The sequence below is a fragment of the Vulpes lagopus genome, chromosome 7 (assembly GCF_018345385.1).
Source record: "Vulpes lagopus strain Blue_001 chromosome 7, ASM1834538v1, whole genome shotgun sequence".
Taxonomy (NCBI): Eukaryota; Metazoa; Chordata; class Mammalia; order Carnivora; family Canidae; genus Vulpes; species Vulpes lagopus.
The window spans coordinates 16,950,482-16,977,721 of NC_054830.1; the positions used below are offsets into that span (position 1 = coordinate 16,950,482).

The window sequence follows — 27,240 nt, forward strand, 5'->3', positions numbered from 1 at the left end:
CACGACATCATCTTCACACCTTGAAAAGGAATGGGAGGGACTCCTGGGTGGCTCAGGAGGTTGAGAGTCTGCCTTTGGCTCGGAGGTGATCCCTGGATCCCAGGATCAAGCCCCGCATCCGGCTCTCTGCAAGGAGCCTGCTTCTCTCCCTGCCTGTGTCTCTGCCTCTCTATTTCTAATGAATAAATAAATAAAATCTCTTTAAAAAAAAAAAAGAAAGAAAGAAAGAAAAGGAATGGGAAATGGGGATCCCTGGGTGGCTCAATGGTTTAGCGCCTGTCTACGGCCTAGAGCATGATCCTGGAGTTCTGGGATCAAGTCCCACATCCGGCTCAGTGCATGGAGCCTACTTCTCCACCCCACCCCACCCCGCCTATGTCTCTGCCTCTCTCTCTGTCTCTCATGAATAAGTAGATAAAATCTAATTAAAAAAAAAAAAAGATTTAAAAAAAGGCACATCGCTTAGACTCCAGAAAGAACCTCTTTACCTCACAAAATATGAGAATCAAATATTCTGTACATTTCTCTGTATACTTTAACTGCTTTGGAATTCAAATAGTGCTTTCTATAAATTTTTCCCAATGTTATTAATAAAAGATACTGTAGGGCAGCCCGGGTGGCTCAGCAGTTTAGCGCCTCCTTCAGCCCAAGGTGTGATCCTGGAGACCTGGGATCCAGTCCCATGTCGGGCTCCCTGAATGGAGCCTGCTTCTCCCTCTGCCTGTGTCTCTGCCTCTCCCTCTCTGTCTCTCATGAATAAATAAATAAAATCTTAAAAAAATATTAAAAATTAAAATAAAAGAAACTGTTAATAGCCTTATAATTAGCACCTCTAATCATAGGTAATTATTGCTGTAGTGCTCCTATTCTTGGGGAGAACAAAAAGTATTACCATTACTATTGATTACTGAGAATTTTTTTTTTTTTAAAGATTTTATTTATTTACTCATGAGAGACACAGAGAGAGAGAGAGGCAGGGACACAGGCAGAGGGAGAAGCAGGCTTCATGCAGGGAGCCCGACATGGGACTCAATCCCAGGTCTCCAGGATCATGCCCTGGGCCGAAGGCAGGCACTAAACCGCTGGGCCACCCAGGCTGCCCCAATTACTGAGAATTTAAATTTACCATGAGGCACTATATATACATCAGTGACAACTTGTTATTTATCTGAAAAAAAAAAGTACAAGTCATGGCAATTTTTTAGTGTTGGCATTTTAAATGAGAATAATGTGCTTCATTTACTCCTCACAACAATACAAAAGTTGACTCTTTTCATACCATTGTACAGATGAAAAAGTATTGCCAGCTCCAACTATATATGACAGGCTGAGTATCCAGAAAGCCCTACTACTTCAAATATGTTAGACAAAATATAACAAATGTTATTTTAAACATACAGCTGGATTTCTAGGAAGAAAGCAAAACCCTAGGTACAAAAATGAAAGATGGAAAAAAAAAATCTAAAAGTCTTCTAAGATTGGCAGTCTTCTAAGATTAAAAAAAAAACACACACTAGGGTGACATGGGGTCAGATAATGAGACTAAACAGGCAAGTAATGACAGCATTGATAAAGGATAGGGTTTCACTGTCTATACAGGACAGGAAATAAGACTACAGACCTAAGCAAGGGAGGACACTTCATAACTAAGGCCATCACCTACCACACATGCATGGATAGCCAGGGCTATCAAGAGGTTGCAGTAGGGAAAGAATGAGCTAGAAAAAAATACCTGCCAGCAGAGGATAACAAGCTTCCATCTCAACATAATTTGAGTTTGGAACTTAACTAACCACTCAGATAGGAACCCCATGACAAATTAACACAAGAACTGGTCCTATGTTCAGCAGGTCTTCTGGAGTGCCTTAAAGAGCAAATTCTCAGCCCAGGCCAACAGAATTCCCAGGTAAAATTCCACTGAAGGAAGTGCTGCCATTCCAAAATTCAAATATACAGAAATCTCAAATTACGTTTTAAGTCAACAGAAAAAACAAACAGAAGAATCCTAACATTTCATATAAAAGAAAAAATGGTAAGACCTGTACAATGAGAATATGTAAGATGATTAAAGACATTAAGGAGAAAGATTTGAAAAATATATACATATAACTCCTATCACACGTACCGTTCAATGAAACTAAAAGCACAACTGTCAGGTTATATAACAAATTAGAAAATTACACATAGAAGAATACAGTTTAAAATTTATTTGTGAAGGATTGGAAATTGTGAAGGATATAAATCTCTAGCTTCAAGAATCAGTTTTTGGGTTTTTTTAAGATTTGAAACTGCATGCACGCAAGCAGGGGGAGCAACAGAGGGAAGGGAGAAAGAGAATCTTTGAGTCAAGACGACTGCCCACTAGGCTCAGAGCCCACGGCAGGACTCACTCCCAGAACCCTGAGATCATAACCTAGGCCGAAATCAAGAGTCAGATGCCTAACAAACTAAGCCACCCAGGCGCCCCAAGAAATATATCAGTTCTGAGGAATAAATTAAAAATACAGCTAGACACACTGTAGTCCAACTGCGTAACAGCAAAGAAAAAAGAGATTTTAAAAGAAACCAGAAGGAAACAGAGTATCTCTAAAAAAAAACCCAAACTGGATTGATAACATCTCTCAGCACCAGTAATCTCAGTAACTTACAAAACTATTACAACATGTTCTTAATGTAACAAAATTTGAAATTTATAATAAAAAACAATCATTCAATCATCTTTTGAAATAATAATGTAAGCCATTAGAAGTCAAAATAGAAATTAGGAAATACTTTAGGGGCACTTGGGTGGCTCTGTGGGCAAAGCGTCTGCCTATGGCTCCCTGCCCGGGTGGAGCCTGCTTCTCCCCCTCCCTGGCACTCGTGCTCACTCAAACAAATAAATAAAATATTGAGAGAGAGAAATTAGAAAACACTTTAGATCTAAAAGAGTGAAAAAACATCACATCAAAATGTATGAGCCACAGCTGGATGCACAGGTTTTGGGTTTTTGTTTTTTTTAAGATTTTATATATTTATTTGAGAGAGATGGAGAAAGACCAAGAGAGAGAGAATACAAGCAGTGGGAGAAGCATACTCCCCGCTGAGCAGGGAGCCCAACACAGGACTCAATCCCAGGACCCTGGGATCATGACCTGAACTGAAGGCAGACACTTAACCAACTGAGCCACCCAGGCACCCAAGATGTACGTGTTTAAGAGAAAAAGGAATGCTGACCTCTACATCACATAATACACAAAGATCAATTCCAGATGGATTATATTGTAAAGGTGAAAGGCAAAACAACAAAGCTTCTATGAAAAACATAGAATATGACTTTGGAATTAAGCAAAGATTTCTTTAAAAGGGTATAAAAAGCATTACATATGAAAAAAAAATCATATATTAGTTTGTCAAAAATGGCCAAACTATAGCCCATAGGACAAACCCACCCTGCTTCTGCTTATGTAAATAAAATTTTATTGAAAAAAAATAATGCTCATTGTCTGAGGCGATGCCCACACAAGAGCAAAGATGAGAAGTTACAGCAGAGACTGCATATTTACTATTCACATATTTACCTTTAACAGATATTACAGATAAAGCAGTTTACCATTTGGTAAATGGTAATTTACCAGAAAAGTTTACTAATCCCTGCCCTATATTACAATTAAGAGCTCTGTTCAGGGGCATCTGAGTGGCTCAGTTGGTTAAGTGTCTGCTTTTAGTTCAAGTGATAATCTCAGGGTCCTGGGATAGAGCTCTACATCCAGCTCCCTACTCAGCGGGGAGTCTGCTTCTCCCTCTGCCCCTCCTCCCCACTTGTACTCTCTTCTCTCTCTCTCAAATATTTAAGTAAAATCTTAAAAAAAAAAAAAAAAAAAAAAACTTCTGTTCATCAAAAGACATCATCATGGTAATAAAAAGATAAGGCACCAAGAGGATATTTGCAATAAATATTTCTTTTTTTTTTTTTTTTTTTTTTATGATAGGCACACAGTGAGAGAGAGAGAGAGGCAGAGACATAGGCAGACGGAGAAGCAGGCCCCATGCACCGGGAGCCCGACGTGGGACTCGATCCTGGGTCTCCAGGATCGCGCCCTGGGTCAAAGGCAGGCGCTAAACCGCTGCGCCACCCAGGGATCCCATGCAATAAATATTTCTGACACAGGACCCATAACCAGAGCACATAAGAAAAACTCCTTTAAAAAAAAAAATGAGAAAGAAAAGAAACATGTCCACGTTTGGTGAGAATGCAAATTGGCACAGCCACTGTGAAAAACAGTACAGAGGTTCCTCAAAAAGTTAAAAATAGAACTACCCTATTGTCTGGTAATTCCACTATCGGGTATTTACCCAAAGAATACAAAAACACTAATCTGAAAGGATATATGTACCCTTGTGCTTATTACAGCATTACTTACAATAGCCAAATTATGGAAGCAGCCCTAGTGACCATCACTAGATGAATAAAGAAAATGTGGTGTGCGTGCATGCATACACACACACACACACACACACACATACACACACACCAGAATATTCAGCCATAAAGAACAAAAGAATAATGAAATCTTGCCATTTGCAACAACAGGGATGGAGCTAGCGATTATAATGTTAAGCAAAATAAGTCAGTCAGAGAAAGACAAATACCATATGATTTCACTCACATGTGTAATTTAAGAAATAAAACAAACAACAAAGGAAAAGACAGAGAGACAAGCCAAGAAACAGACTCTTAACTGTAGAGAACCAACTTACGGTTATCAGAGGGGAGGTGAGTAGGGAGATGGATGAAATAGGTGATGGGGATTAAGGAGTACAATTATCATGATGAGCAATTAATAACATATAGAATTGTTGAATCACTATATTGTACACCTGAGACTAATAAAACACTGTATGTTATGGAATTAATCTTTTTTAATGAGAAAGATAAATGACTGGATTACAAAACAACGGGCAAAATATCTGAACAGGCACTTCAATAAAGAGACTATCCAAATGTTTAATGAATACAAAAGTGTGCACAACCTCACAAGTCATCAGCAACTAAACAAAAAGCAGTATCATGACAATCCACCCCAAAACTAAAATAAGGGGGCACCTGGGTGGCTTAGTGTCCAACTCATGATTTCAGCTCAGGTCATGATCTCATGTATCATGAGATCAAGACCCACACTCAGTAGTAAGTCTGCTGGAGGTTCTCTCCCTCTCCCCTGCAGGGAGCCTGCCTCTCTTTCTGTATCATAAATCAATCAATCAATCAATCAGTCTTTAAAAAAATAAATCTTTAAAAAAAAAACCTAAAATAAGAAAACATACAAGCACCAGTGAGAAAGGAGAGAATTAGAACCCTTGTACATTGCTTGTTGGAGTATAAATTGGTACAACTGCTCTAGAAAATTAGCAGTATCTACCAAAGCTGAACATGTACATTCCATTACCCAGCAATTAGATTCCTAGAAATATAAGAGAAATACTTAAGTTTACCAAAAGACATATACATACAAAAATATTCACAGTAACACTATTTATAATAGCTCTAAACTACAAATTACCCTAAAAAACAATCAATGGCAGAATGGATAAATTCTGTCCTTTGTGGAAATGGAATATTCCCACAACGGAATATTATACAGCAAGAGTCGAAAATGCCACTCACTTCTTCAATTACACTTTTAATTGAACACAGTCAAGCTTACTCGTTTAGATATTATCTTTGTTTTTATGTTGCAACAGAACTGATTAGTTGTGACAAAGTCTATATAGCTTGCAAGCCTAAAATACTTACCATCTGTTGCTTTTTTTTTTTTTTTTAAGATTTATTTATTTATATATGATAGACATAGAGAGAGGGAGAGGCAGACACACAGGAGGAGGGAGAAGCAGGCTCCATGCCGGGAGCCTGACGCAGGACTCGATCCAGGGACTCCAGGATCATGCCCTGGGCCAAAGGCAGGCGCTAAACCGCTGCACCACCCAGGGATCCCCCCATCTGTTGCTTTAAGAAAAAATTTACCAACCCCTTAAACAGCAATGACATGAAGAAATTTCAACTCCAAGTAATAACATGGTAGAACTGTACAATTATGCTTGCCTATATACTTCAAAAATTTAAGTCATGAATGACAAAAACAGGATGAACTAATTTTTTTATGATTTTATTTATTCATGAGAGATACAGAGAGGGGGGCAGTGACACAGGCAGAGGGAGAAGCAGGCTCCATGCAGGGAGCCTGATGTGAGACTCAATCTCGGACCCCAGGATCACGCCCTGGGCCAAAGGCAGACACTCAACCGCTGAGCCACCCAGGCATCCCCAAGATGAATTATTTCAAACTAAGACTAAAGAAATATAACTAAATAAAATGTGCAACTCTAGTTTGAATCTTAAAGAGGACATTTTTGAGACAATTTGTTGAAATGTAACAACTGATTATATAGTAAGTAACTGTACTGTTCGTCTCAAAGTTAAATTTCCTAAATTTGATCATAGTACTTCTAAGACAATATTTTAAGGAGAGACCCCTTCAGCCTGAGTCTTTACAGCCACACTCTCCCTGCTAGATCAGATATCCTGGCCACCAGGAACTACCTTCTCAAGTGACTTCAAGAATTCAGTCATTGTGGTGACAGACTGGTGATCTGTCTTCGGAAGTCCCTTTATTCTTGCTTCTTAGACCTACATGCTAATCTTGGCTTTCACCCTTCTCTGTTCCGAAAAGTCCAATGATTTTGCACAATCTTAGGAGAATAATACTATTCTCAGATACAGATCATAATACCCAAAGTTGGAGGAATCATCACGTCCACCAAATCCAACAGTTTTCTAATGTTTCTTTGCTACAGATAGAACTCCTTCAGGAGCAGAAAGCTCAAAAAGAAGTCTATCAGGAAAAACTGTTCAAAGGGAAAAACCTGAAAACCAGATTCCTCTCAGATCTTCCCATTTATGCCTCTATCCCTCAGTCACTCAGGTGCTCTGCAAAGAACAATCATAAAACCAAAGATTAGGTCCAACTCTTTTTTCTGAGAATTATAAGCCCCTTTTTATCAACTTCCTTCTCCCTAAAACTTATTTATCACAGAGCATGGTTTACTAAATCAAATGAAGGAAAGTGACTGCCGAAGTGACAGTCCTCTGACTCATATTCTTTCCATTATATCACACTGACCAAGTTCATGAGAATCTCTGCCATGAAGTCAGTCACACTTACTGGATAGAAATTCCAAAGTGTCAGAGAGAGATAGCCTATGGACTGTGACTCATCTAAAATGTTCCAAAAGAGGGCAGCCCAGTGGCGCCGCGGTTTAGAGTCGCCTGCAGCCCAGGGTTTGATCCTGGGGACCCTGGATCGAGTCCCACATTGGTCTCCCTGCGTGGAGCCTGCTTCTCCCTCTGCCTGTGCCTCTGCCCCTCTCTCTCTCTATGAATAAATAAGTAAAATCTTTAAAAAATAATAATAAAAATAAATAAATAAATAAAATGTTCCAGAAGAATACTAACCCAGTCCAAATACACAGCCTCATTTGTAGAAATGGCTTTGACAATAAATTTTATCTTCAAAGTATTTACATGTATTCCAAAATTATATATAAAAACATGTTAAGCTCCTGTGACAGTCTGGAAATATATTCTAAAAAATTTAACGCATGTCCCTGAATATAGATGTATCCATCTCCTACTGAGAATTAATAATTGCACAAAGTTCTGATCATTGCTTTAAAATAAATCAGCAGTGTTTTACATTTTTGTAGATATTTCATGAAAAAAATAAATTTCCCTAAATATTGTTCATTTCTCTAATTTCATTAACAGCCCTTCACTCTTCCTGTCTTTGAGACAGTTACCAACATCACAACAAGGCATGTCAATCAATAAATACATACTAAACACCTGCAGTGAATAGGAAAACAAAGCAAATCTTATCAACATTTAATTGATAAAATTTGACTTCAATTCAAAGGGCACTACAACATTTTGTTAGTCCTCAGATTACATAAAAATACACTGTCTCAGATATGAGTTGAAACAAGACCTACCTCTTTGGAGCCTTCCTTAGGAGCTGGAGGTGATGGCAAACTAGTATAATAAACATTCAAATAGTATGTCTACCTTACACCTATATTTTTACTTTTACCAAGAAAACTGCTAGAACAAGCTGGAATCTATTTTTCATAGTGGTGGTAGTGCTGTTTAAAGATTTATTTGAGGGATCCCTGGGTGGCGCAGGGGTTTGGTGCCTGCCTTTGGCCCAGGGCGCGATCCTGGAGACCCGGGATCGAATCCCACATTGGGCTCCCGGTGCATGGAGCCTGCTTCTCCCTCTGCCTGTGTCTCTGCCTCTCTCTCTCTCTCTCTGTGTGACTATCATAAATAAATAAAAATTAAAAAATAAAAATAAAAAATAAAGATTTGAGGGGATCCCTAGGTGGGTCAGTGGTTAAGCATCTGCCTTCGGCGCAGGGCATGATCCTGGAGTCCCAGGATCGAGTCTCACATCGGGCTCCCTGCATGAAGCCTGCTTCTCCCTCTGCCTGTGTCTCTGCCTCTCCCTGTGTCTCTCATGAATAAATCCAGATATACACCAACACATATCTGGTCAACATCCTTCCAACACACGATAGCTCTAAAATAACTGGATATCCATACTGAAAAAAAAAGAGAGAATATTAGCCCTTACCCTCATACTACACATAAAAATTAACCCAAAATATATGAAAACCTAAAAGTATAAAAATCTCTACAAGAAAATACAGCAAACAGGCTTGCCGCCTCTCCCACCAGCCCAATGAACTGCAGCAGCTCTGGCGTGGGTTCCACGGCCCCGCACCCGGACTCAGCGCCTGCGGTCACAGCCCCCACAGTGCTGCTCACCCGGGGCGCCACTGCAGAGAACAAGGCCAGACCCAGGGGGACTGGGGGGGGGGGGGGGGGTACCCGGGGCTGGAGCTGCAGCGGGGGCTGGAGAGCCGGCTGAGCACCCCCAGAGGGAGCCATGTCTAAGGGGGTTTACATACTGCTGAGCGCCGCCAACAGAGACCTGAAGCCAGTGGTGTCCAGCACACCTCTAGCGGACTTCCAGATGCAGCTGGAGGACTATACATCTAGGATCCCAGATGCAGTGACTGGTTACTACCTGAATCATGGCTGGCTTTGAGGCCTCGGACCCGCACATAATTTGGCTCATCTTCCTAGCTGCCCAGAAATTCATCTCAGATATTGCCAATGATGCCCTACAGCACTGCAAAATGAAGGGCACAGCTTCTGGCAGCTCCTGAAGCAAGCTCAAGGACCACAAGTACACTCTACCATGGAGGACTTGACCCCTGCCCTCAGCGAATATGGCATATGGCATCAATGTGAAGAAGCCGCACTACCTCACTTGAGCCACCCAACCTAAATGTACTTGTCTGTCCCCCTGTCCCCACCCCAGCCTGTTTTCATAATAAACTTTATTGTGACAGGCAAAAAATAAAAAAATGCAGCAGTTTGTGACTTTCGGGTATGTAAAGGTTTCTCTGAACAAATCATAAAAATCAATAAATTGAACTTCATCAAAATTTAAAACTTTTGTTCTTGGGAAAACACTGATAAGAAAAAAAAAGTCAAATCTCAAGCTGGGAAGAAATATGTGCAGTAATATTATAAAGAAATTGTACGCAGAACATATAAAGATTTTTTAGAATTTAATTTAAAAACAAAACTGCAGAAAACACAGCAGGCCTGAGATTACTACCCTCAGACCTGTTTACCAATTGGCCCTTGGCTAGCATCTGGGAATCTGCCTCTAAGAGTATTCCTAGTCAACTGATAAGAAAGGTAATTCACTGAACCTAAACTATTTGCACAATGTGGTTTTTTTTTTTTTTAAGATATATTTATTTATTCATGAGAAACACAGAGAAAGAGAAACAGGCTCCCCACAGAGAGCCTGATGCAGGATTCAATCCCAGATCCCAAGATCAGGCCCTAAGGTGAAATGAAGCCAGTCCCTCAACCGCTGAGCCACCCAGGCATCCCAACAATTTGGTTTGTTGATGAATGATGAATACTACTTTCCTTCTGGGGAGTCTGGAAGTTTAAGTATGTGCCAGGAAAAGGTACCAGCCCCCAATAAAATCCTTGGGCATGAGACTCTAACAGGCTTCCTTGGGCAGAAATTGCCTGTATGCTACTACATTTTCAGTGCTGGGAAATAATGCACTTTGTGTGACCCCTCACATAAGGAAGAGAGCATACAGGGACACCTGGGTGGCTCAGTGGTTGAGCATCTGCCTTTGGCTCAGGTTGTGATCCTGAGGTCCTGGGATCAAGTTCTGCATCAGGTTCCCCTCAGGGAGCCTGCTTCTACCTCTGCCTATGTGTCTCTGCGTCTCTCATGTCTTTTTAAGATAAATAAAATTAAAAAAAGGGGGGGTGGGGGGGGGGAAGCGAGCATACAGAAACCCATAGCATCAATTCCTCCAGGCTACACCTACGTCTTTTTCCCTTGTGACTAGGCTTTGTATATGCACTACACTGCAGTAACAAATCTTAGCTATAAGTACATGGGGCGCCTATCTGGCTCACTGGGAAAAGCATGCAACTCTTAATCTCTCAGGGTTGTGAGTTCCAACACCAGGTTGGGTGTAGAGATTGCTTAACTTAAAAAAAAAAAATCTTAATTATAAGTACAAGTATAGGCTGAGTTCCAGTAAGTCTTTCTAGTAAATCTCTGAAAGTGGAGTGGTCTTGGGACCAAATTAAAAAATTGTTTGAGGGATCCCTGGGTGGCGCTGCGGTTTAGCCCCTGCCTTTGGCCCAAGGCACGATCCTGGAGACCTGGGATCGAATCCCACGTCGGGCTCCCAGTGCATGGAGCCTGCTTCTCCCTCTGCCTATGTCTCTGTCTCTGTCTCTCTCTCTCTATCATTAAAAAAAAAAAAATTTGTTTGAACAAGCAAAGGAAGAGACACAAATGGTCAATAAGCACATAAAAAGATGTTTAACATCACTCATCATGAAAATGCAAATTAGAAGTATGAGATTTCACTACATACCTATCAAAATGAATAAAATTATGAAGACTAATCATACCAACTGCTGACAAGAATGCAAAGGAACCGGAACTATCATATACTACTACACTGCTAGATGGTATGTAAAATGATACAAGCGCTTTAGAAAACAGGCTTAGCAGTGTCTTCTAAAGTTAAATGCTACCAATCCTATGACCCAAACATTCCACTCCTGGGTTATTAACCTAGGAGAAATGAAAATATGTCACAAAAAGACTTGAATATTAATAACAGCAGCAACTTTACTTACAAAGCTGTAAACAACCCAAATTCCCATCAAACAGTAAAAGGATAAATGAACTGTGATTTATTGATACAATGGAATACTAATTACAATAAAGAGGAAAAATAATACACAACGCAGATGATGCACATCTCAGAATCCATTATGATGAGAGAAAGAACTGAGGCAGAAGAAGTATACCCTGTGATTCTATTTATACAAATTTCATGAACTTGTAAATAAATCTGTAGTGTCAATGGTTGCCAGGGGACTGGGGTCGGAGATGGACTTCAAAGAAACATCTGGGAATGATGGAAATGTTCATTACCTTGAACTCATCATATTGTCAATATGTACCATTTATAATACATCAATCACATCAGTAAAATTGGAGGGAGAGGGCAGCCCAGGGCCAGATCCCGGAGATCCAGGATCGAGTCCCGCATTTGGTTCCCTATTTGAAGCCTGTTTCTCCCTCTGCCTGGGTCTCTGCCTCTCTCTTTTTCTCTCATGAATAAATAAATATTTTAAAAATAAATAAAGTTCCACTCTGATTGAAAAAAAAAAAATCAGCCCAAACAGTGAACTCTTATATCAGTACTGCTTATTCAGAAAGAAAAAACAAAACACGTTTAAGGTTAAACAGCTGACATGTTTCACTAAAACATTCTTTGCTTTATTGTCTTTCTTATCCACTTTTACTTGACACCATTACACATTATACAATCCCTTTCATTTGGGAAAATGTTAAACATTATTTTAAGAAAAAGAGAAGTACATCTGGTCCCACTGGCACTAAGCCATGAATATTTTTATTTATGGCTTTTGCCTAAAAATATTCTTCCTTAGTCTTTAAAATCTTGAAAAAAAATAATGGTTTCGTTCCCAAGAGTTAAATATCCCATAAATAAAGCCTCCTGTACATACTATTTTTTAAGACCACTCATACAATCCTAATTGGGAATATCAATATAATGTGAAACATTATATAGAACACTTCACGTAATGGTATCTGTAAATTTTATTCTAGATATTAATGTCACACTTTAAATAAAGTACAATCTACATGTATTATGTTACAGTATGTTTTTTTTAATTTTTATTTATTTATGATAGTCACAGATAGAGAGAGAGAGAGGCAGAGACACAGGCAGAGGGAGAAGCAGGCTCCATGCACCGGGAGCCCGACGTGGGATTCGATCCCGGGTCTCCAGGATCGCGCCCTGGGCCAAAGGCAGGCGCCCAACCGCTGCGCCACCCAGGGATCCCTGTTACAGTATTTTAAATGATAACTTCAACCAGTTTCTGATTTAATAATTCTAATCTGGTTCATAATACACAAGAATAAGAAATAAACTCTCATGTAATTAGAGGTAAAAGAACATGAAACTTTCCAATGATTCAGAAAAAAAATACACAGAGCAAAAGAGTAATAAAGCAAATATAGTAAAATGTTAACAAGCAGGGATTCTAAATAAAGGGAAAATGAAAGTTCTTTGTACTATCCTTGCAAAATCTTTACTTTGAATTAATTTTAAACTTACAAAAGTTACCCAAAAAACATCAATTAGTCACACGGCTCAGAAAATGAAGTTACAAAAAAAAAAAAAAAAAAAAAAAAAGAAAATGAAGTTACACTGATCATCCAATGCAGTAATCCCCATTACTACAAAACAAGCATGTACCTCCAGTATCTAAAAATTTATTCATAAATTATCCAAAATCTAAAAATTTATTCATAAATTATATACAGGTACTTACTACACTAATACATTACACACATATAACATAAATCACACATTAAAAAATATTTTAAAAGGACAAAGTTCTAAAGCAAATGCAAACAGAAGGTATGATCTTATTCCAACTATAATTTAACCAGTACCCAGTAACTCCCAAATCTCGTCTTCTAATTCAACCTATACTCTAAACTCCAGATCTCACTTCCTAGTAGCCTTAAGATTTCTAACTCCAAGTTGCCTGTCAGAGAACCAACCATGACACAGACTAAACTGAGTACCTTTCCCCAGAAACCTGCTTTTATTCTGGCTTTCCCCCTTAGTGCTAAAAGTGTCTGACTGCTAAGTGTAGTGCCCCTAGTAAATTCTTTTTCCAACCCTTATATTGCTCCCCCAAAATACTACTAAGTTCTGCTCCCTTGAGCTCTCAGTTCCTCTCTGTCCTTTCTAAATCCACTGCTTCCTCCATAGGGTGTCATCACAGTGGATTTTGAGAGCAGTTTCTTCATGGAGTATTTTCAAAGCCTCCAATCTCAACAGCTTCCAACCCATTCTTCACACTGAAACCTGTAGGATTATTCTAAAACCCAAATTCAACTAAGCTACCTATTATTCTCTCCCTACTACTCTTCCCCATCGCTTTCAAGATAAAGGTCATACATCCAACACAGTAAACCTGGCCTATTACAACAGATTCTGGCACACTTCTCTGCTTATCTTCCTCCATTCTAATCTTGTTAAACTGTTGCAACTACCTGAAAGTGTATTTTCTCAGGCCTTTATGCTTTTACATGTTGGTATCACTGCCTGAAAAATCCCATCCTTCAGCATTTCCCTGAAGAACTCATGCTGAACTTTCACGTCTCTAATTCAACATTTCTTGAAATCACCAGGTAAGTCAAAGGCTCTATTCATTCACCTCATTCGAGTGTGTGCCCCCTGAGGACAAAGACAGTGCACTGTATTGCTCTTTAAATTCTCAGAATTTGATAAATAACCAAATGCTTAATACTTGCTGAGCTCAAATCAGTGGGGGAAAAGAAGTACTTTTTAATAAATGTCACTGGGATAACCAGATAATTGTAAGAAAAAAGATCCAGATTCAGCTCACACTGAATACGAAGATAAATTCTAAATAGATGAGAAGTGTAAAAAATGAAGCCATATTAGTACTAGAAGAACATCTGACGAAATTCCTTCATCGCCTACGAGGGAAGAAAGCTTTCTAACATGATTCAAAAAAGCCACAATTCTACGGGCACCTGGTTGGCTCCATCAGTAGAGCATAGGACTATTGATCTCAAGGTCATGATTACAAAAAAAACAACAACAACAACACAATTCTATACCTGACTAAATAAAAATAAATGTCTGGATAGCGAAAATACCGTAAGCAAACTAACATTTACTGCAGAATCAGTAGAAAACATAGTCTCCTATTCTCAATTATACCTGAGATATCAATAGATTGTTAAAACAGATCAGAAACATCTGAGATCAGGTAGCCCAGGTGGCTCAGTGGTTTAGCACCGCCTTCGGCCCAGGGCACGATACTGGAGAACGAGAACGGGAACTGAGTCCCATGTCGGGATCCCTGCATGGAGCCTGCTTCTCCCCTTGCCTGAGTCTCTGCCTCTCTCTCTCATTCTGTGTCTCTCATGAATAAATAAATAAAATCTTAAAAAAAAAAAAAAAAGAAAGAAACATCTGAGATTTTTAAAAGGTCTACCAATAAACTGTGAAACTGGAAACTGCAAAAACCCAAATCGGAGACTTGGAAGTAAAAATTATGAGAAAAGCTATGACAAGTACTTCCTGGAAGTCTAATGTTTGTACAGAGTTCAAAAATATAAATGAATATGAGACAGGAGAGAAGACTAACAGACTGAATGATCCTTGAGATAAAGAAACGTAACTGAGTCTTCAGATCATGACTTATAACTAACTAGTTGTATTTCTGAATTGCAAAGATCAGTATTAAAAAGGGGAAAATCAAATATCAAATTTTTCTCCACAAAATCAAATATTAAGGAAAGAACAAAACTGGGGCTCTCAGGTGGCTCAGCCAATTAAGCATCTGACTTCAGTTCAGGTCATGATCCCAGGGTAATGGGGTCAAGCCCCACATGGGGCTCCCTGCTTCTCCCTCTCGGTCTGCCCCTCCCCCAACTTGTGCTCCTGCTCACTCTCTCAAACAAAAATCTTAAAAAAATAAAAAAAAATTAAAAACTCTTAAAAAAAAAAAAAAAAGGGAGGGACTCCTGGATGGCTCAGCAGTGTTGCACCTGTGTGATCCTGGACTCCGGGGATTGAGTCCCACATCGGGCTCCCTGTGTGAAGGCCACTTCTCCCTTTGCCTGTGTTTCTGCCCCCACCCCCCCGTGTCTCTCATGAATAAATAAATAAAATCTTAAAAAGGGGGGGGGGGATAAAACGAGGGCACCTGGATGGCCCAGCCCATAGATATGTGATTCTCAATCTCCAGGTCATGAGTTCAAGCCCCACAGTGGGTGTAGAGATAACTAAAAAAGTTTTTTAAAACTTAAAAATAAAAAGGAAAGCAAAGAACAAAACTACATATTTCAGAAGGGAAAAAAAGCATAACCTAGTATTTGTACACCAAACCAAACTATCAAAGTATCAATTGCAAGGACAATTATATTTTCACACAAGCTTGAACAATCTCACCTACAAAAGATAAAAATTCCACAAAAACGTATCCTAGCCACAAGAATTGAATCAGGAGAAAGAATGGAGAAGACCTGGTATAGTAGAGACTATAAGGAAACTACAACACAGTAAAATGTTAACAGTTGAGTCTATAAATAGTTGTAATATTTAATGCAACTGTTAAATGACTTCTGAAAGTGAAGTTCCTACACTTAAAAAGCAATGATACTCTATAGCTTAAATTCCGTTGAGGCTCTTTGTTTATTCTACAGGATAGTAGCAGTAAAGAGCTATAGGCTGCACTCGAAAGTACAGAAACTGCAGATTCCCCAATTATTCTAAGCTCATGCACTTACCGGGAGTTTGGTGAAGGCCGGATTGGTGACATGCTTCCCAAAGGCATCTTCCTGGAACTGAAGAAGCTGTACCACTAGCCCAGCCAGTGTTTTATTGGTAGGAGCATCCGCATGAACATACTGCAAGACAAAGATGAAGACTCAAAAACTGGAATAATCGTGCAGAAGAGCATGTTAGCTTACTTCCTGTTACCTACTAAGCCAGGTGACAGATTTGCAGAGGTCTGAACCATGGTCTCTGCTGTAAAGGAGCTTACAAAAACAAATGCTGAGGGCAGTGGGGGGCAGATAACTCATCTCTTCAGTTAACAGGTTTCAGAGAGAGAAACCATGTCCAAGCAATGAATCCAAGTCATCTCGTATGCACCTGGACCTAAAATAGATGGTGAGATCCTGAACTTCAGACTTGAACATAATACTGTAACCAGGGATCTCTGGGTGGCTCAGCGGCTTGGTGCCTGCCTTTGGCCTGGGGCGCGATCCTGGAGTCCCGGGATCGAGTCCCGCGTCAGGCTCCCTGTATGGAGCCTGCTTCTCCCTCTGCCTGTGTCTCTGCCTCTCTATGTCTATCATAAATAAATAAATAAATCTTTAAAAAAAAAAAAAAAACTGTAACCAGGTGAGACCTATTAGCAAATGCATTTTGTATGTGGGATGACTATAAATAACTTGTAGCCAGAAAGCAGACTGTTCTGTTTTTAAAACAGGCCTACAAATTTATTTGGCACCCCATCAAAAAGTAGGGTGTATGCCCTCTTTTGCTGAATCAAGACCATCCTTAATTATTAACTTGTAACCATTAAAATGGGGGGAGAGGGGTTTGATGCTGTGGTACCTCTGGGGATAAGTCAAAAGCTTCCATACAGTCCTTTGAGGGTAGTCACCTTTAGAGTCCTGAACTACCTTGAGGCCACCATACTTTGAGGAACCCAGACTACATGGAGAAGCCAGATGCTATAGCCACAAACCCCAGCTGATGCCCCAGAAGACGGATAGTAAAACCATCAGACACTTGAGTAAAGATGGTTCCAGATGATTCCATCCCCAGGTGTCAAGTTATGCCCAATTATCAAATCTTCCCAGTCGAAATCCGAGACACAGTTCTCAGAGACAACTGTCCCCACTGTACACTTCGAAATTCCTAACACAAAGAAACTTTGAGCACAATAAAAGGGTTGTTTTATGTCAAGAAATTTGGAATATCATAAAATGGTTTATATGTGTACTTAAAAATGGTTAGGGGGCAGCCCGGGTGGCTCAGCAGTTTAGTGCCACCTTTGGCCCAGGGTGTGATCCTGGGGACCTGGGATCGAGTCCCACGTTTCTCCCTCTGCCTGTGTCTCTGCCTCTCTCTGTTTCTCTCATGAATAAATAAAATCTTAAAGAAAAAAAAAAAGGCTAGAATAGTAAATTGTTACTTTTTTACTACAATAAAAACATTTTTTTAAAACAAATATATGTGAAAACTTATCCACACTAATGTCGAGAATGTCCTTTTGGACACCGTCTGCCAAATCCAGGCTGCCCTGTTTCTCAAACTTTTTAAAAGTTGATTTAAAAACCTTATAGTTGGGGCACCTGGGTAGCTCAGTCTGCCTTCAACTCAGGTCCTGATCAGGTTCCCTGCTCAGCAGGGGAGCCTGCTTCTCCCTCTGCCACTCCCCCTGCTTGTGCTCTCTCTCGCTCAAATAAATAAAATAAAAATAAGGGCAGACCAGGTGGCCCAGCAGTTAAGTGCTGCCTTCAGTCCAGGGTGTGATCCTGGAGACCAGGAATCAAGTCCCACGTCTCGCTCCCTGCATGGAGCCTGCTTCTCCCTCTGCTTGTGTCTCTGCCTTTGTCTCTCATGAATGAATAAATAAATAAAATCTTTTAAAAAGAAAAAAAAAATGGGGACGCCTGGGTGGCTCAGCAGTTGAGCGTCTGCCTTCAGCTCAGGGCGTGATCCTGGAGTCCCAGGATCAAGTCCCACATCGGGCTCCGTGCATGGAGCCTGCTTCTCCTTCTCCCTCTCCCTCAGCCTATGTCTCTGCCTCTCTCTCTCTCTCTGTCTCTCAGGAATAAATAAATAAAATCTTAAAATAAAAAATGCTCAATATCACTTTGGAAAGCCAATATATTCAGTAAATTTTTTTAAACCTCCAATTTTGAGCAAGAAAAACATCTATACATCCTTGAAACTGAAAAGATAAAAGATAAAATGAATGTTTCTTCCTAGAACAAACCTCTTTCCCAGTATCATCTAACATTTCATGATTAATGTGGTAGGTTTCCATTACAAAAAAATAATTTTTAAGTGAGTTATATACATGGCAAAACGATATTGGCTGCACACTGTACTCTGTACTCTTAACAGATTGAGTGGCTCTCAATTTGTACTACTGCCAAGCAAAGATAATGCAGGATTTAAAAAGGCAATTCTTCTTAAAGGTTAGTATCCTCCCAAATTTTATTTATTCAAGTGCACTAGCTTTCTACTCTAAATGAAACAGCCAGCATGCATTCACTTTGCTAAAGACTGGTATTTTGTTGGAATGCTTTATATTACATGGTAAAATCCAGCCCACTGCCTGCTTCTCTGTGACCCAAACAAGAACTATTTTTACATTTTAAATGGATGGAAAGAAATTTTCATTCATTCATTCATTTCATTGAGAGAAAAAGAACGTGAGCAGGGAGAAGAGGGAAAGAGAATCTCAAGCATACTCCTTGCTAAGCCCGGAGCCGACACAGGTTTTAGATCTCACAACCCCTAACACCATGACCTGAACTGAAACCAAGAGTCAGACATTAAACCACTAAGCCACCCAGGAACACCTAAATAAATTCTTTTTTTTAAGATTTTATTTATTTATTCATGAGAGACACACAGAGAGAGGAGGCAGAGGCACAGCAGAGGGAGAAGCAGACTCCATGCAGGGAGCCCAACATGGGACTCAATCCTGGACCCCAGGATCACACCCTGGACTGAAGGCAGCACTAAACCGCTGAGCCACCCAGGCTGCCCCCTCTAAATAAATTCTTTAAAAAAAAAAAAAAAAAAGATTTCATAACACATGAGTATTATATGAAATTCAAATTTCAGGGTCCATAAAGTTTTATCAAAACAGGCACACTCAAAAAAAAAAAAAAAAAAACCGGCACTCTCATTATGCACTGCCTGTGTATAACAGCAGAGTCAAGTAGTTCCAACTGAGATGGCATGACCTGCAAAGCCTAAAATCTTTACTCTCCTGCACCTTATAGAAAAAGTCTGCTTATTCCTGTTCTAGACCCCTCCTTTTTCATCCTTACAAAAAGTTCTCTTTTATATTATCGGTGTTCCGTGAAAACACATTTCCATAGGCCACAAAGTAAAACACTGATACCAGACACCAGGCAAAAAATGGAAACGAACTTCATACAATTGTCAGTTCTATTGACCTAAATAATGTTTTTCAAATTTTAGACCCACTCCCAGAGTTTCTAATTCAGTAAGTCAGGGCCAAGAATTTACATTTCTAACAAGTTCTAGGTGACACAACTAGAGTGGGAACCCACTTTAAGAACCATTAAAAGGGATCCCTGGGTGGCTCAGAGGTTTAGCGCCTGCCTTTGGCCCAGGGCGCGATCCTGGAGTCCCGGGATCGAGTTCCACGTCAGGCTCCCGGCGTGGAGCCTGCTTCTCCCTCTGCCTGTGTCTCTGCCTCTCTCTCTCTCTCTCTGTCTATCATAAATAAATAAATAAATAAATCTTTAAAAAAAAAAAAGAAGAACCACTAAAATTTTAAAAACCTGTTTCAGGGCAGCCCTGGTGGCGCAGCGGTTTAGCACCGCCTGCAGCCCGGGGTGTGATCCTGGAGACCCGGGATCGAGTCCCACACAGGGCTTCCTGCATGGAGCCTGCTTCTCCCTCTGCCTGTGTCTCTGCCTCTCTCTCGCTCTCTCTGAATGAATAAATAAATCTTAAATAAATAAATAAAAACCTGTTTCAGGTATTACTATACATCTTAGTTAAAGAATACGATTTATTATAATTTAAAAGTTAAAGGGGGGGATCCCTGGGTGGCGCAGCGGTTTGGGCCTGCCTTTGGCCCGGGGCGCGATCCTGGAGACCCGGGATCGAATCCCAAGTCGGGCTCCTGGTGCATGGAGCCTGCTTCTCCCTCTGCCTCTGTCTCTGCCTCTCTGTGTGTGACTATCATAAAAAAAAAAAAAAAAAAAAAAAAAAAAAAAAGTTAAAGGGGCTACTGGGTAGCTCAAACAGTTAAGTGTCTGACTTAGGCTCAGGTCATGATCTGGGATCCTGGCATCCAGCCCCAAGGCAATTTGCTTCTCCCACTCCCCCCCCTTTCTCTGTCTCATTCTCTAATAAATAAAATCTTCTTTAAATTTAAAAAAATAAAAGTTAATAATCAGTTAAATATTTTTAAATGTTGAAAGCCACTTACCTAGCCCTCTCCTATAATATATTGCTAATTCCCACAAAAACTATTAAGTTTACTTTTTTAAGGACTATACATTTACAAGTGACAACTCAGCATCTGTTTTTTTCCAATTTACTCAACATAATAAATCTTTACTAATACTCAGTTATCTGTAGCACTCACATAATATAATCTTTACCAAATTCTTCAAATGTATCCTACAGAACTGAGAAATACAAAATATAATATCCACAAGATAACTTTATTATCTTTATAATAATAAGTTTGTCAAAGAGGTCATATAAGGTACTGCAATTTTTTTGTACACAGCAAAGCAACATGAAAATTAAAGCCCGGGCAGCCCAGGTGGCTCAGCGGTTTAGCGCCGCCTTCGGCCCAGGGCATGATCCTGAAGACCTGGGATCGAGTCCCACATCGGGCTCCCAGCATGGAGCCTGCTTCTCCCTCTGCCTCATAATAAAATCTTTAAAAAAAAAGGAAAGAAAAATAAAGCCTAACTTTTCAATTTTTCAGATACCTGTAGATAACAATGCCAAATCCTTAAACTGAAAAAGACATCATCTTGGAGGAAGTCTGTTCAGTAAAAACCAAATCAACCCTTTAGGCAAAAACTAAATTTAGCAACTGCTATATACATAGCTTCATATATATTCTAAATTTCACTACTATGCATGTTTCATTTGATATACCATCATTCAGAATATAAAAACATGTAAAAGGTTTCATGTGGACAACCTTACAGTTTCAGAATAGAGATGGCCAGGTTCAAAGTTCAGTCAAATTTTTATTTACAAAATATTTAACCTTCGTTACTTTTTCCAAATCCCCCACAAAGTTACCAAACATGAAAAACATGACATTTTTGGGATGCCTGGGTGGTTTAGCGGTTGAGCATCTGCCCTCCAGCTTAGGACGAGATCCTGGAGCCCCAGGATGGAGTCCCACATCCGGCTCCCAGCATGGAGCCTGCTTCACCCTCTGCCTGTATCTCTGCCTTTCTCTCCCTGTGTTTCTCATGATAAATAAATAAAATCTTAAAAAAAAAAAAAAAAAGAAAGAAAAAAGATGACATTTTCAATTCATAAATGAACTATGACATTAATGTATTAGTGTAAACTATACCTCATGGCCACTCAAAAGGCAGCCAAGGTATGATTATAGGGTTTTTTTATTTTTCAAGATTCTATATTTTTCAAGATTTTATTTATCTATTCATGAGAGACTCAGAGAGAAACAGAGAGAGGCAGAGGGAGAAGCAGGCTCCATGCAGCGAGCCCGATGTGGGACTCAATCCCAGGTATCCAGGATCAGGCCCTGAGCTGAACGTGGTGCTAAACCACTGAGCCACCTGGGCTGAGCCCTGCTGAGCAGGAAACCTGATCACAACCTGAGTTGAAGGCAGACTGAGCTACCCAGGTGCCCCAACTATAAGGTTTTTAAATCAACTTTTAAAAATTCAAAATATTAACATTCTATTTAACCACGAAGAATAAAGCAAGTTGAAAAAATAAATAAATAAATAAATAAATAAATAAATAAATAAAGCAAGTTGACCATAGGATATAGGCAAAACTATCATTACTGCCTCAAATTTACATAACCCCATTTTCAACAAGTATCTCATTTGATACAGTCCTATGGAAGTCAATATTACTCTCAATTTACATATGGAAAATTAAACAAGAATCAAGTAATCCTGGGACACCTGGGTGGCTCAGTGGTTGAGCATCTGCCTTCGACTCAGGGCATGATCCTGAGATCCGGGATCAAATGCCGCATCAGGTTTCCTGTGGGGAGCCTGCTTCTCCCTCTGCCTGTGTCTCTGCCTCTCTCTCTGTCTCTCTCTCTCTCTTTCTCTCTCTCTCTCTCTCTGTCTCTCTTTCTGTGTGTCTCTCGTGAATAAATAAATAAATCTTTAAAAAAAAAAATAAAAGAATCAAGTCATCTGCTCAAGGACATCACCAATAAGCAACCAAGAGTACTGAATTCACATTTTCCAAAGTGTAACACTCATTCACCATCCTATGGTGATAAAATAGAGCTCATTCAACGGCTTCCAAAAACATTACCTTAAATATGAAAGGTTCCGGGACACCTGGGTGGCTCAGCGGTTGAGCGCCTGCCTTCGGCTCAGGGCATGATCCTGGAGTCCCAGGATGGAGTCCCACATCGGGCTCCCTGCATGGAGCCTCCTTCTCCCTCTGCCCATGTCTCTGCCTCTCTCTCTGTGTCTCCCATGAATAAATAAACATAAAAGGTTCTTGGGACGCCTGGGTGGCTCAGCGGCTGAGCATCTGTCTTTGGCTCAGGGCGTGATCCTGGAGTCCCTGGATGGAGTTCCACATCAGGCTCCCTGCATGGAGCCTGCTTCTCCCTCTGCCTGTGTCTCTGCCTCTCAAAAAGCATTCCCCTCTCCTCCCTTCTATGTTACGGAGCCACATTTGTCAACAAACTTAAATGAAGATATTCCTAGACTCGTTAGTCTGTTCCTTCACTGAACAAACGGACTGAGCACTAAGGACACGTAGAAAACAACAAAAAAAAGTTCTCTTTTAATTTGAAACCATATGAATTTTACAAGTAGGTGTCTATGTCCACCTTTACCACTACATTTTCTGCTACCTTCCACTCTGTTCCATGAGAAGGACCATGTGTAGCAAAAAAAAAAACTGGGGCACTGGGGCTCTGGGGCCAGGAAGACCTTCACTGAATTCCAAATTTGCCACTTCTAATTGTAACTTCGAGAAATCATGCATATCTGGAGTCTCAGGTTCCGCTCATTTGTAAAATGAAATAAATATTACTCACGACCATTGTAAGGATTTGAGTTATGGTTTAAGTACCCAGATACGTTTAGACGCCCAGTTGTTCATGGAATGCATGGATAAACCCACTAATAAAAGTGGGATTACCAACAACGTGTTTATTTCATTCAGTTGCTGAGACTTATGAATATAAAAATGCAGTATTAAATGCAACAGAAAAGTTTAGTTAATAGCCATCAATGTGTACACCGAGTGGACATATATATATTGCATCCTGGTTAGGTTCGCCATTCCAATACCACTCTGTGAGGCTGATAGGATTCTGTCTCTCAGACATGAGGAATATACAATTCTGAATTTGAGGAAGCCCAAGAAATATACCCTGGCCTTAGGAAATCCTGAGAAGTCAAACCTAACCTTCACTTTAAGGCCTGAAGAACACTGAGCCAACATTTGCCCAATGGCATCAACACTCTGGGACAAATCCCTCGGTCAGCCTCAGAAACAATTCCTCACACACCAAACAAACCCATTCAAGCCTACAGCCGCCCTCTTCAAACTGGGCCCGAAAAGGGACGCCGGAGTGGCCCAGTCTCTGGCTCAGGGAGTGATCCCACATGGGGCTCCCTGCAAGGAGCCTGCTTCTCCCTCTGCCTGTCTCTACCTCTTTCTCTGTGTCTTTCATGAATAAATAAATTTTTAAAATCTTAAAAAAAAAAAAACTTGAAATTGAGCCCAAACAGATGCACAGAGTTTGGAGAGGTAGAAATGACTATTTCTCTTTCTCCTCCCTAATATCCAAAGGAATATTCCTCATTTCTGCTAAAACCACATTGATAAGCTAATAGTGGGATCCCTGGGTGGCACAGCGGTTTGGCGCCTGCCTTTGGCCCAGGGCCCAATCCTGGAGACCCGGGATTTAATCCCACGTTGGGCTCCCGGTGCATGGAGCCTGCTTCTCCCTCTGCCTATGTCTGTGCTTCTCCCTCTCTCTCTCTCTGTGTGACTATCATAAATAAATAAAAATTAAAAAATAAAAATTAAAAAAAGATAAGCTAATAGTTATATGTCAATTATATCTCAATAAAAAAATCCAGACTGGGGGAGGGGGAAGGCCACATTAAGGTACACTGAATTTAAAACCCAAAGAAAGCTTTGGCTGAAGGGCACTGATAAAAATAATACTTTCGTAACATAAATATATTCAATTCCCTTAGCCACTTCTAGAAGCTCTGTTGCAGATGTTTAAACAAAAAAAAGGGACCAATTTATGTAAGAGAGCAATATTCTTGTCTACCTAATGTGTGGATGAGAAAAACTGGCAATCCCAAACGTGACCGCAAAGTTTGAGGGCAAAAAAAGTCAAAACAGCTAAAAATATATTGTAAATAAAAATGTCTCTCACTTCCTAAAACTTCAGTAAGAAAGTCATTTCCGAAAGTACCACAGGGGAATGTCAAAAGAACCCAAGATCCTGCCCCTGCGTATCAATCTCTAGAAACAGACAAACTCCACTGCGCTGCACAACTCAAATTAACAGGTTTTCTAGACTACTTCATCTTTTCATTCACTGAACGAGAAATTACTAAGCAACTACTAAGGGTGAGGCAAGGAGTACCAGTCACGCGGGAGGTGGGGGGGTGGGGGGGGAATGCAGTGAAGAGGCGGGACAAGTTCCTTGCCCCAGTGCTATGGTTCTCAATGGGAAAAGTATGGAACTTGAAAAGGGTGTTCGGAAATCTGGGGCAGAGGAGGTATTTTGGGCTGTCTGCTTCATTACACCTTCTAAAAGAGTCATTCCTATGTATCTACAAGGGGAAGTTAAAAAACACTCGTTATAAATAAAAGGTTAAGTCACAACTTTCAATACCACTGACTCAACGGAACTTACCACCCAAGAGTTAAGAGAAACAGCTAAATGAGAAAAAAAAAATCTCACAAAGTGGTACAAAGAAAATCAAGGTGATGTGAAGTGCGCCAGTCTAGTATAAACGGGGCTCTCAGGGAAGGCCTCACTGAGAAACTCATTAGGTACCAGTAAACGTTCCTTCTTGTACTCACACTACCCAGAACTAAAAGTGCAATAGGGTAAAAACTGTCGTGTTTTTTTTTTTTTTAATATCCGTGCTTCGTCAATACTATCATCCATTATATTGGCCTGCTGTTAACTTCCGAGTACAATCGTCTAGTCGTTCTTCACCGAGCCAACAACAGGTAGTAGAACCTTAGCTACCTCACTTGGCTTTGAAGACGTCTCTGAACAAAACTTGAAGCTGCTCTTACGACACTAGCTCGGACAGTTTGTAATAATCACTGTTCGCACACCCAATGCAGCTAACAAAAGAGATTCACGCCCTCCGGTTTGCTGAGCCCGAGATGCTCCGGCACCCCGGGGTGAGCTGGGACTCCCGCTCGCAGCGCGGGGGCTCCCGGAGGCCTGGCCCCGAGGGCCCGCCGGTGCAGCCCCGGGCGCGCGGGCGCCGAGAGCGGACGGCGGGGGCGTGGCGGGCCCGGCGCCTGCCTTTGTTGTCCCTCGTGGCGCGCGGGGGGGAGGGGCGGCCCGAGGCCCGCGAGGCCAGTAGCTGCGCCCGGCTCCCGTCGCGTGGCCTCCCGGCCCCCACGGGCGCGCGTACCCACCTTCTTGTAGTGCTTGCCCAGCCAGACCCGCACCGAATCCAGCTGGGACACCGTCTCCGGGCTCTCCCAAAACTTGCTGGCCGGGCCACCGTCCTTCCGCCGATAAACGGCCAGGCCCGCGGCCGCCGCCGCGCCTCCCGCGCCCGCGGCGCCCGCCGCCGCCCCCAGCCCGCCGCCGCCCGCCGCCGCGGCCATCGTCGCCGTCCGTCGTCCCCACCGCCCGGCCCGCCCCGGCCCTCGCGGCGTTCCCCGTTCGCACCCGCGCGCGCGCGCAGCCGCCGCTGCCGCCTCCCGGCCCCGCCCAGCCAACCCCCTTCCGGCGCGGAAGGCCGGCCACGCCCCTTCTCGGGACCCGGTCCCTAACTGCAGAGAGCACGCGCGCACGCATGCGCAGCACCGGCGCCGGGCGGAGTCGGGTCCAGCGCTTGCCCCCGCCTCTTCCGCCCGACGAGGCCGGCTGCGCGGTTTCTCCGCTGCTCGCTCTGGGCCTCTACGGGGTTGTGCAGGACCAAAGTTCCTGCATCCCGTCAACCACTGCACGGGGATCCTGTGTCCTGCCCTGCCACCGCCGGAGAGGAAAGACCTGGCGTGAGAAGTTCCGAGGGGGAAGTCCGTTTAGGGTGTCGAGTGCTGGCCGAGGATGGGGAACCTGCGCCTGCTTCCCCTCTGCGCCCAGACCTTCTGCACGGCGTGGTCGCGTAGCCTTTGTAAGCATCCACCTGGGCGCACCGCCCGGAGCTGCTGCTGCAGCACACGCCTTCCTCCCCGTGGTGGCTCCAGCCACACCAGCTCTTTACTGCCTCAGGGCCCTCGCACTAGCTGTTCCAGCAACCGGGACAGCTCTTCCCCTATGACTGACACTTTGGCGCTTTCAAATTCATAGTTTAAAGGTGCTTCCGAAAAAAAAAAAGAAAGAGATCCCTGACTGTACAGTCTTAAGCAGTTACTCAGCATTCTCTGTGTAGCCGCTCTCCCTACGACCTGGGATTTTTCTTCTTTTCTTACTTATCCACATCCATTCCGTGAGAACTTAATCGTGACTTGTTCACGGGTGTACTTTAAGTGCTGGAAACAGAGCCTGTTATCTAATAATGTTCCATAAATATTCGATGAATGAGTGAATGAATGACCTGTGGAGGAGTAGAAAGATTTTAAATTATTAACAAAGTATGATTGGCCATTATGGCGTTATAAGCATTATATCATATAACACCAGAACAGCAGGTGACTAATTGCTTGTGAGAAAGCCGTGAGTTTTTGAGACCAGCTTTTAAGAATGAATAGAGTATGATCAGGAAGGAAAGAACATTTCAGACCCACAAAAACAAATGGGTCTGAGGCTTTAAACTGTGAAATAAGCTGGGTGAAACCCTCCTTGAG

The 27,240-nt window shown here is 41.6% G+C and overlaps 1 protein-coding gene and 1 pseudogene across 3 annotated transcripts in view; one reads left to right on the plus strand and one right to left on the minus strand.

The window, feature by feature from the left end:
• The window catches only part of SMARCC1 (SWI/SNF related, matrix associated, actin dependent regulator of chromatin subfamily c member 1), a 173,290-nt gene extending 147,209 nt beyond the window's left edge, over positions 1-26,081 (minus strand). For all 3 annotated transcript variants that reach the window (XM_041762049.1, XM_041762048.1, XM_041762050.1), the window contains exons 1-2: positions 25,861-26,081; positions 16,032-16,151 (exon numbers count right to left, since the gene is read on the minus strand). In XM_041762049.1, coding sequence (XP_041617983.1) covers positions 16,032-16,151; positions 25,861-26,055 — 315 coding nt within the window. In that variant the 5' untranslated portion in view covers positions 26,056-26,081. The remainder of the gene's footprint in view (positions 1-16,031; positions 16,152-25,860) is intronic.
• LOC121494510 lies at positions 1,524-9,466 on the plus strand (annotated as a pseudogene).
• Positions 26,082-27,240: the final 1,159 nt, after the last annotated feature.